Here is a 12,442-nt window from a genome sequence, read left to right as displayed (position 1 = left end):
TTCATTATACATGTAGGCTTTAGGCCTACCCCGGTATATAAAATCAGTTTGCAAACATTCGGGCCCTTGAGTTTAAAATCTCAACAATTTCCATGGGCTCAAGGTCAAATTAAGGGGGCTATCATTTTTCTTTGGAAGGGGTCCCATGGAAAGATAAATAGAGGGGGTCATAACATTTTTGATGATCAAAATGTATAGGGAGTCACAAGATGCAACAGATAGTGTGTTTATTATGTTCAAGAAGAGTGATTTCAATACAATTTTAGCCTGTTTATCGGTGGTGGGGGAGTCATAAAATATTTGTTGCCAAAATAGGGGGGTCACAATTTTATTGATGCCGACTTTTGGAAAATTTGGGACCCCCTTCCGAAGAAAATGATAGCCCCATAAAAGGTGTTTATGTTACCCTGGTCCACATTCTGTGACACTTTGTATGCTTTGCAAATCAACAACAGCAAGAAGCTGTGAGCTACTAAATTGCAACAGTTTACAATAGTTACTAACCTTAAACCCATATTATAACATTTCTGTAAAAATAGATTAGTATTTATTTTCCATAAAATGTTAGCTTTTACTGTTAGATATGTCCCTTTTAATTTTGAGCAGAACAAGTGAGGTACAGTACGACGGCAACTTCGTGACCTCTTTTGTTCGATAGAAAATTTTTACGGGTTGGTGAACACGGGTTACGTAACTAAATGTTGGAAATTTGGCCGGCAAACATGTTTTGGCGAAATAGCTCCAGAAATGGGAGACACAGGTCGTTTTTTGCTTAAATTGCGTACCATGATCACGGATAAGATACCAAACATTTGTGCAAAGAAAAAAAAACGAGTAAAAGTTGATCGTATGCTTTTCTGTAATGATAGATATTAACTAACGTTAGCTTGTATTAAATTTTCAGCGAAAATGGTTGGTGGAATAATCGAGTCGTAGGTTGGAAAGTTACTCTCAAAACGGCCTGTGTCTCAATCGCGCGTGTCCCGTTAGTGACAAGTGTCACTAGCAAAATAGCAGCCGGCCTTGTCATTATATCGAATAATAATCGTCAAAATCGTCCAGTTGACTCCAGTGATATTTATTTATTCAAGCTAAATACTGCATTGACTTACAAAATATTGAAGTCAATATAAAAAGTAATATCACCTCATTTGACTGAACTTAAAAGCAGTTTTAAAAATATTATTGTTGATCGAGTCCCTGAATGAGAAATAAGATTGCAAAAGATACGAGTATGGTACAGCAGGTTGTGACCAGAGGTTGTGACGGTCTAGTGGTTGACGCCGTGGTTTGAAGTGCGAGAGGTCGAGGGTTCGAATCCTACAGCATGTTGATTTTTTTCTCTCTTGTTCTGTTAGGCCTATGGTGTATGTGTGTATAATAGGTCCGTCAGTATTATGATCAATTGAAAATATTTCTATACAACACGTTTGCAATGTTTTTCTTTGTGCGTAGGCCTACATATTAAAAAATAAGATAGCGTCAGCCATAATTTACGAATTTCAAACCCGATATTTTGGCATAATATTATTTGTAATTTTTACACCGTTCTTACACCCTACCCAGACATACACATAATTGGAATCAGCGTTTCATTGTCTAGAGTAACTTTAATTATCTTCAATAGAACACCATAAGCGGTCAAGATAAAAAAAATGCTTTCTTTCATTTTACCTCATTATTTCTGCTTCAAATGATCAGAAACCCTTCCTGAAAGTTGTTTACTAATATCATAAATATTTTTAAAAAAACAAAACGCTATGGTAGGGTTCGAACTTCCAACCTTTCGCACTTCAGGCACGGCCTTGCCCACTAGACCATCACAACCTGCTAACTTATTCTCGTACCTTTTGCAATGTTATTTCTAATTCAGTGTCTCGTTCAACAATAATCTTTTTATAAACTGTTTGTAAGTTCAGTCAAATGGCTTGAAATTACGTTTTATATTGACTTCGATATTTTGGAAGACAGGGCAGTATTTTGTATGAATAAATAAATATCACTGTAGTCAACTGGACGATCCTGACAATTATTAATCGATTATATGGACAAGGACGGCTGTTAATTTTTCTGCTGACACTGGTCACTAATGGTCACGCACGATTGTGAGAGGAAGCTGTTTTGAAAGCAACTTTCCAACCTACGACTCGATTATTCCACCAATCATTTTCGCTGAAAATTTAATACAAGCTCAAGTTAGCTAATATCTATCATTACAGAAAAGCATACGACCGGCGTTGGCTCAAAGTTGCAGATATATCCATTTTGGTGATCGTGACATGCATTTTTTCTCATTTTTTAGGCTACTTCGCGCACAATAAACATTCATTTTCTCCACAATAATTGGACTTTTACACGTAAATGTTTGCCTTATACTCATGTTTCATATCTTATCTATGGGCTCAATATGGAAATGAAGGGAGAAACGACTTGTGTATTCCATTTTTTTGATGTTTTCTGAAAAACTGTATTTGCCACCTGATTTTCAACATTACACCGGTAAAAATTACCGGAAGTGAAGTTGCTGTCGTACTGGTAAAGCATAGATAATTGGAATTACTACTAGCGCCCATGCATGTTACTCCCGCGGTTGTAATACGGTATGATCCTCGGGTGTGTGTATGTGTATCCCACACGCAGTGTAACGTACTGAGCATACATGTTCAACTAATATTTCCATTGTAATAATAAAACGCCGGTTCCATCGTTTTATTCAAAATCTCGGATTTTGACAAAACTACAGCACAAGTCTTGATTTTTGCAGGATATCTTTATTGACTAAAGTATGTACATTACAATCGTGTAAAAAACAGAATTTAAATTTTTTTTTTTTTTTTGAGGGCGTTCTCCTCAGCAAATGTTATAATATGGCTTTAATACATTATTATCATGATTATGTAGGGCCTATTGTTTCCATAAGTTCAGGTTTAAGTGCAGGTTTAGAAGGGTTGAGGTTGCTTACAACTCAGAATTTTAGGATTGTTGTTACATTTTGTTGCGAGAAATAAGATTTCTGATGATAAATAAAAGATTAAAGGTCTATGAAGTCTACCATTTAAAATTAATTAGTCAACATGAAGTCTTAAAATTTTAGCAAAATAGGCATATTTTGAGGTGTATGCATTTTTGTTATGCATGCCTTTAACACTCATACGCTGTCGCCAATTCTGATGAAGGCTATTTGCATCCATCTTTTCTTTAATACAATTTTATACACAGGCCTGAGAGTGTGTCTTTGAAAAATATCTGTTTTTAGCTAAAAATTCTGAAATTATTTAAACCATACATACTTTTGTACACAACAAGTGTAGAAAAATATCTGGAATAAAAAAACCCTGAATTTAACAGTATAAATATTTTCATTTTTACAGACTTCCGATCATCATTCATACTACAAAGCTACATTGCTATATTTGAATCAATAAACACATGTCAGCACATCCAAAATGGCTCAACTTCAAGCAGCTCTCCAGAAAAGACGTAAAATGGAAGAAGGAGCAATCTGGGCGTCCGAAATTGCTCCGCGTCTATACCTCGGTCGAGGACAAGATGCAAAGAACCTCCATCAGCTTCAACATCACGGCATCACACATATTTTGAACGTAGCAGACGACGTTGGAAACTTTCATCCAAACTATTTTTCATACGCAAACTTGAATGTGACTGATTTTGGTGGAGATAAGGGCATTGGTAGAGTTTTCCCTCTAGCGCGAGATTTTGTGAAATCAGCGTTAGAGGTGGACAGATGTAAAGTCCTTGTACACTGTGCTAATGGCTCTAATAGAAGTGCTACTGTTGTAATTGCTCTGTTGATGATGCTACCACTAACTTATACTGAAGGAAGGCTTTTGTCAGAGACGGAGACTGGAATGAGTCTGAAGGAAGCTTACGATCATGTCAAGATACGACATGCAGCAACGGCACCATTAAGAGACAACAGGGCACAACTGATTTTGTTTGAAAAAGATTTAAGAGGATCATGTAGTATGAGTGAAGAGGATTTTAAATAAACACAACACAAACATCTGGAAAATTTTACTAAAAATGGGCAATTTTCGCCCCAAAAGGGTGATTTAGGGAGGACAGTTTTTATGGTCTACTAAGCTCAGCAATGCTTTGCTGTCTTCGATAATGGTTCATGTATCGCTAGAGCGCTCGATAGGAACAAGCAAACAGTATACTGAGTTTGCTGATATCTATCGGAGCGTTCAGCAGAGCAGCAGGATTAAAACTACGGTGGATGGTAAAACCATAATCAATTTCATTTGTGTTCAGTAAGTACATAACGACCCACTTATCAACTACTCAAGTGGTCATTAAATAAGCATGTCTGGGGTCGTGTTTTTGCGGTCAATAGAAAGTCAATAGTGCAATTAGGTTTCAAGGGTTGTTAATTCAAGCATGGTCGTAAAATAGATTCAATCGATATTTGGTCAAAGCGTGGTATCGAGCGCTGTGTACAATTGAGCGGAGCCTGACAGAGTTTGCTATAGGCTTTTATGTGTTTGGGCTCTGATAAAAGCCAGATACCTCTCCGATACAATGCGCTATCGAAGACAGCAAAGCATTGCTGAGCTAAGTAGACCATAAAAACTGTCCTCCCTTACGTCCTAAACAGGGCAAATTTACCCAAAATAGGTTGTTTTTGCTCTAAAATAGAGCAATTTTGTCCCATGTGGACATATCGGGGGGATGTCGCCACTACAAACGTTTGAGTGGTCAAAATTCAAAATATGATCGATCAAGAACTAATTTTCTCAAGCCGTTAGAAATAAAGTTGTTGATTCACAAAGATTCCGTCAATATTGTTTTTCTTGTTCTTTATTTCACAACAGGCTGTGAACATACTGCAGTGCATTCGGTCACATTTCAGATACATGTTATACCATACTGGACTGGGATGGATTCAGTAAGGGATGAAATTAAAACTTGACCGGCGGTTGACCGCCAGTTCCGTCCGGTTGTTATTGTTCTAAACAATGGCAACCGAACGGAACCACTGGTCGAGTTTCGATTTCATCCCTAAGCCTTTAACCCATTGCATTTTGTCTGAAAATTGTTTCTTAGTTCCAAAAGTTTGGCGCAGAGTGCCGCACACCCCTACCAAAATTTAAGTTGAGTGAACTCCCCTCCTGACACTCACTAAATGGATACCCACCAACCTGCATTTTCACATAAGTTTAAAATGTACATTTTAATGTGGGATCTGTTCCAAAGCTGGGTGTGGAAGGGAATCATGCAATCATTTACGAGAAGTACTTTGACACATTCTTATTGTACATGTACATGCATGTCCAGTGTTCGATTTACCACCTGCACATGCAGGTGACTGATTCTGTTCAGGCAATTTTTCACATGTACCTGCACAAGTGCCTGTAGCATTTTAGTCGTAAATTACACAGTTGGAATCAAAAACATACAATGTGCCTCTAAATCAAAGAAGTATAAATATCCCTTACTTAAATGACACCAAATTTAACTTTTCATCTGTAAAAAAGATCATCGGCAAGATGATTAGTTTCACTTCTTATTTTATTTGGTTAAATTGTGTGCAAGTTACTTTCACTTTGTGCAGGTAGATTTTCTATGTTACCTACACAAATCTGGTAATTCGAACACTGTATGTCCCACAATTTCTTCTTCATTTGGTGTTTATACAAGCTCATCAGTAATTTACCCTTACGTTGTAAATAAGGAAGAAATTCAGGCACAAACAGTATCATTTACATGCAACATCAACACCCTTCTATGCAATACTTCAGACTTGGAAAAAATAAATACCCTATTAACAGTCTCTATGAAATTATATACACATGATGAAATGGATAGTATACAAATATTAACTGTCTATGAGTGTGATGGCCGAAATATAATCATGAGGTGAAAGATGGATATTGTTCCATTCCACGAGCCGGAACGGCGAGTGGAATGGAACAATACATCTTTCACCGAGTGATTATATTTTGACCATTACACAAATTTAAGACAGTTAATATTTGTTTTATATCACTCATGCATAAATTCTATTACTAAAATACTATTTAAGGTAGGAAATACATTTTTTCATCAACATAACACCATGTTTTGCCATGATATATTTCACATTTTGGGGTCCACCCCATAACTAAATCGGCGAGTCCAAGAGTCAGCGCACGGCTTGGTGCAGGCGCACTACGGCAGAGCACTATGATGGTAAAGACTATCACACGGAGAGGGTGATGGTAAAAATGATAAATGGTAATCAACCAATGAACTGTCTAGAATTTATGTATGAGTGATATAATACATACTGTAAAATCTTTACAACATTTCAGTTAAAGTGACATGATGACAGGCAGTGTTCCCTCCAAGGCTAAGTGTTATTCCAGATGAAATCCACACATGACCTGAACTTCCATACAGGGAGTATGAATTTCAAATGGGGTTACCTGAATGGGCGACTCCATTTGAAATCTACACCCCTGTGTGGGAGATTAAGGTTATGTTTTCCATAGGGGTGTATGGGTTTCAACTAGAATAGCCCATTGCATTGGAACATTCAACATGTTTAGCTGTACAGCTGTTTAGATGAGCAATACTGAAAACACCCAGAAAATTGATCTTGCCCCAAAATTAATCATTTTGCTTGATTGTGTCACAAACAGGCATGAGAGTGGCTTTGCTTGAAAAAAAGCTGAAGTAGAACAAAAAAAAGCTAAAAAACAGTGTGAAATTGGCAAAAAAGACCCCAAATTGGGCTGAAAATAAATAAAATGTCTAAATTTGAATAGTCAAAAAAGCTGAATTCAGCTGATCAGCTGAAAAATCTCATGCCTGCACAAATGAAAATATTAAAGAGATTTCTTGGGCATTTAATTTTGCAAAATGCCAAGACCTAACTAGCATTAATTCAAAATTAAATATTACTGCCACACAAGGTATGATGCAGCAGTGCTAAAAAGTTAAAATGTCTCAGATTAACAACAAAATATTTCTCAAAGCTTATTTCAATGTCATACTCATCATATTCCTTTTAGACCTTTCAACACAAAAAAAAACCTATGTTTTCTAAAAACTGCTAGGTGCATCTTGCAGCTGTCTATCGTGTGTTTGCCACTGCATCCATACAGTGGCAACACCAAAATTAATTAATATAAGAGAACAAAGAACAAAGCCCCAAACAATGCTAATTCTTTTAGCAGCTGCAGCAGACAGACTATATGTGAACATCCACTACTACAAACCCAGTGTAAAGTAATTGCTTAGGAAATAGGTGCCCCAAAACAACTTTGTTCTTGAAATCCTTGTTTTCGATTGATTTCTGTCATGCTTATTTGTCCATATCTCTCACACTGATGACTTTACACTGGATTCACGGTTCATATGGTCACATTATTTGGAAAGGACATCTGATACAAAATTCTGATATTGGTGAAATCCATGCATCACCTATGGAAGACATGACCTTAATCTCTCACACAGGGAGTGCATATGTGTACATCCATATCAAAAGGGTCCACTTGTCGGCTGCTACATGTGACTCATTTCACACAATAACTGGGAATAAATACCAGACTCATTTCAAGTCACTTTATATCAACCCCAAGTCACATGGCTTATTAAAATACAGAGAACATTTCATAACCATGTCAATTGGGGATGATTTGAAGTGACCTCCACTTGAGATGAGTCGGTATTTACTCCTAGCTATTATGTAAAATGAATCACATGTAGCAGCCGACTAGTGCATCGTTTTGATATGGATGTACACATATTTGAAATGGGAGTCAGTGTCACTTATTCAGATAACCCAATTTGCATGAGCAATCATACAACGGGTCTTTTGATTATGGGACTATACAGGCAAAAAAGGCCCACGCAAAAATAGAGTCTGATGAGTGCCCCAAGCGGCTCATGTCAAGCGGGTTAGATTGATCTACTGTGCAGAAATTCAACCAGAATTGCAATAAGCATCTTCTTTTTGACCCGTTTTACACCAAAATTCACCTAGATTATGGCTGGGCCAAAATAGAGTGAAATTGCAAAACTAAGAGCAGTGTCTTCTGAATACCATAGAAACTGTGCAAAAAAAGTATATTTTATGTGCTACCTTTCAAACTGCTAATGTAAATAATCTGAAAATAACATAACCTGAGAGAGCCGTAACCAGGGTCAGAATTTTATTTTGCAGTGCAAGAATCAATCTTGATTCTTGCAGAATAAATTTGCGGAATTCATTTAATTCTTGCAAAATCAACTTCTGTGTAAACTACAAAAGTTTGCGAGAATCAACTTGGATTCACACAAATCTGTTTACGAGAATCTTTGGGAGAATCAATTCTCAGATTCTTACCAACATTCTGACGCTGCCTTAAGGGTTGGGGTATGAGCGTTTGGACAGTATTTATTTTGGGACATTAGAGCACATCAGACATATCGAATTGCATTCTGAATACGAAGAATGTCATTCTGATATCAAATAATTTTGATTTTTTGAAATTCGCAATTTAATACACATTTTATGGCAAATCATTAAAATTGATATTTTTGATATTTAACAGTACTTGAAGTAAACTTTATAAATCTGATGATTTATACTTAAAGTGTATGTAGGTGGGATGAAAAGCCGACGATCAATTGAAAATTTTGACCTTTCAGATTAAAGATATGGATTTTTTTTCCCAAAAAAACAAAAAAAATTAGGTCTTTTTGGGAAAAAAATCCATATCTTCAATATGAAAGGTCAAAATTTTCAATTGACCGTCGGCTTTTCCTCCCTGCTACATACACTCTAAGAATATATCATTAGATTTATATAATTTACTTCAAGGACTGTTATATATCAAAAATTTGAAAAATATCAAATTTTTATAATTTGTCATAAAATTTGTATTAAATTGTGATTTTAAAAAATGAAAATTATTTGATATCAGAAAGACATGCTTCAGATTCAGAATGCAATTCGATAGGTCTGAGGTGCTCTCATGTCCCACAAAAAATACTGTCGAAACGCATAATAAACGATCATTTTGGATCCCTTAACCATTAGCATGTTCTGAAACACAGGATTGAATACATAAATAATATAATGTGTATAATACAGTGCTATAGCATAAAACACTTGCACCCTTGCTTCTTACTTTGACTGTACATTGGGCTGTTCAAGTTGAAATCCATACACCCTCTATCGAAGACATGACCTTAATCCCCCACACATGGGGTGTAGATTTCAAATTTAGTTAGGCATCAGAAACACATTTGTTCGATCTTTGGATCGACCATCGGTGCTGCTTCGATGCTTGTTATCAATCACTGACAAGTGACAACTATTTAATCAGAATCAATGCTAAATTTATATTGGTTAATATCAAAACAAACAAAGATTCTTATGTTATCACAATTAACAGTTGTCAATTAATTGATTTCATAAATAATAAGGATCGACCAAGCATTGATGGTCGATCGAAAGATCGAACTAATTTGTTTCTATAGCCTTACCCATTGGTAACCCCATTTGAAATTCACACAGACTGTGATTGCGTGAATTCCAAATAGGGTTACCTGAATGGGTGACTCCATTTGAAATCTACACCCCATGTACTGTGTGGGCAAGTCGTATCTTCCATTAGGGGTGTAAGGATTTCAAGTGGAATATCCCATTTTGCACCATAATATCACAACTGCATTAGTTCAATTAAAAGGGCATTTCGTGATCCACAGCCTCATCCCCCACTTTTCTCAAAAACATTTGAGATTTTTATATCACTGGAAACCTCTGGCTACATATTGTTTATGTACCAAATATTTCTTGCAGATTAATCCGTTCAGCAAAAATATTGTGAAATTTGAATTTGGTTCTGGTATACCAGAACGAAATTACAACACATTGTCTATGGAGCAGTGTAATACACAAAACCATGCATAACTCACAAACGCAAAATCGGAATCAACTGAAATTTTGGGAATAAGTTTTTTTCGTGGATATCTACTGAAAAATGGCATAAAAGGAGGATGCTAGGATCACGAAATACTCCTTTAAGAGTGAATATTCCAACATCATTTGAGCATGGTAACCATCATGTGTCATAGCTGCAAATTAAGGTTTGCTTGTCAATTAAATAAAATGGCCCATTCTAAATTTTGCCCTTCTGGTCTCAAGTTGAAAGTAACGCCATGTTGAAGAGCATGAGTGCTAACCTAATCCCACAGGGCATATAAGCATGTGTAGAAGGAAAAATTGTCCATACACTGGCGATGCAACCACATAAATGCACTGATTCTGCCACTGCAAAATCCAACATGGCGTTACTCTCAACTTGAGATGAGACACACTATTAACAGCCTGTTGGATGGGTCATTGAGTATGTTTTTGTACGCTTTGCTTTATGACCTTTATTAATGAGCTTGTCAGCACTATTTGTCCCAGCAGCACTCAACGACTAAAGTGGAGGTGCTTAGCAGATTTATGGAGCTCACACTCACTCAAAATAACTTTGAACTTGCTGGAAAACATTATATCCAGGTTCTTGGCACAGCCATTGGTACCCGCATGGCTCCTTCTGGGGCCTGTCTATTTATGGGTCGCTTAGAGGAGAACTTCCTCTCTGTTGCTACCAAAAAGCCTCTTATTTGGCTGAGGTACATCGATGATGTATTCTTGATTTGGACACATGGAGAAGAAGAACTTGACAATTTCATCGCTCACTGCAACACAAGACATCCGACCATCAAATTTACGGCTGAACGATCTTGCAACTCCATTTCATTTTTGGATGTAATGGTTGGCCTTCAAAATGGATTTCTTGAAACAGACCTCTACTCCAAACCAACTGACACACACCAGTATCTTCTATGGTCGTCTTGTCATCCTAAACATACAAAGCAGAGCCTCCCCTATACACCTATCCGACTTCGCCATTACTGCGGTGTCCCCGATGTAAAACTGCGGTGTCCCGAGGTCGGGGGTTCCATCCATTATTTATTGTGTGCTATACAGAATTGTACCCGGAATTGTACACAACAGTGATATTCAATACACAATCATGAGTATTGAATTACTTAATTAAATCTCCCGCTCTGGTACATCTGTGTTGCCGTCAATAGAGGGCCAAATACAGTAAACGCTTCTCGGATTGGTGTATAGTCTTGTTTTTAGATTACGTCGCATTTGTTCTTCTGATGATGTTCTCGCCACAAGAGTTGACCAACTGAAACAACACCTACTTGATAGAGGATACCCAGCAAAGGTCATTCAGAAGCAAATCCAGAAAGCCATTGATGTTCCCAGATCAGAAGCGTTGGAACCTCGTCAAACTAGTGAGAGCAAGGGTGATGAACGATACCATTCGTGATGACATATGACCCTTCGTGATTCTTCAATTGCTTCTATCATCAAGAAGTACCTCCCCATTCTTCATTCTTCAAATCGTTTGCAAAGCAGCTATCTCTGAACCGCCTATGGTAGCATTTAGACGGCCACGGAACATCAAAGATGCCATAGTCAGATCGGCCATGAAACCAACCTCACAGGTCCAGTCGAGAGGGTTCCAGCCATGTAACAAGTGTGCGGCATGCTAACATAAACACAATACATGCTGTACACAGCACACAGTCTCAAGTCAAGATTTTTCGAGCTATATTACTGGTCAACATTTCAACATCAATCACCCCCTAAATTGTCTTCCGACTAACGTGATTTATCTCATCAATTGCAAGAAGTGCGGGCAACAATATGTTGGCGAGACCAAACGTGCCTTGAAAACTAGATTACTGGAGCATTGTGGGGACACGAAACATAACAGAGACAAACCGTGGCCAGACATTTCAACAGGCCAAACCACACTTGTGATGACATACAGATCATGGCCATTGATAGACCCAGTAGCACTAACTATTTCCACAGACTAGCTCTTGAGTCTAAATGGATCAACATTTTACAGACTTCTGCTCTTCTGGGTATGAATGTTAAAAGTCATCGTTAAACAGATTTTCTTTGGTCAGTTATTCTGGTCCTCCCTCATTGCTTTTCTTCAATCTTTTGTTTGTTGCAAAATCGGACCACCTTGGTATCTCTGGTACCCCGCTGTATGGTCTGGGAGGCGGAGCCGACGCGTGGAGACGTTGGTACGTCCTGGATGTCCCACCTAGGCGGGCTGTACAGTTTCGGGTATCGGATGGTACCAACAGTGGTATTTATTTTTTGTTAGGCCTTTGGCTTTTCAAAATTTTCACTTCCCTTTGATATATTACTGTTTGTTTATCTTTTGACTAGAATGGCTGACCATAGATTTGATTTTTTCCCTTTTTGACCTGGTTGGCCTGCTATACTTGCACATGCCTGTTTTTCTCACCTAATTGATTTTTCCCTTGTATGTTCTTATTATCATTCTAATTTCTTTTCATTCTATGCTTGTCACTTTCTTTTGCTGTCTTTCTCATTTAATCTCATGCAGTGCTAGCTACT

General features: G+C 37.4%; 1 protein-coding gene across 1 annotated transcript; it reads left to right on the top strand.

Moving 5' to 3' along the window:
• Nucleotides 1-3,446: 3,446 nt before the first annotated feature.
• Nucleotides 3,447-4,010, top strand: LOC140140264 (dual specificity protein phosphatase 9-like). Its single transcript, XM_072162057.1, has one exon. It carries the CDS (start codon nucleotides 3,447-3,449, stop codon nucleotides 4,008-4,010), a length of 564 nt encoding a protein of 187 aa, XP_072018158.1.
• The last annotated feature ends 8,432 nt before the right edge of the window (nucleotides 4,011-12,442 follow it).

The sequence above is a fragment of the Amphiura filiformis genome, chromosome 2 (genome assembly GCF_039555335.1).
Source record: "Amphiura filiformis chromosome 2, Afil_fr2py, whole genome shotgun sequence".
NCBI classification, from domain to species: domain Eukaryota; kingdom Metazoa; phylum Echinodermata; class Ophiuroidea; order Amphilepidida; family Amphiuridae; genus Amphiura; species Amphiura filiformis.
This window is presented reverse-complemented; position numbering and strand designations above follow the sequence as displayed.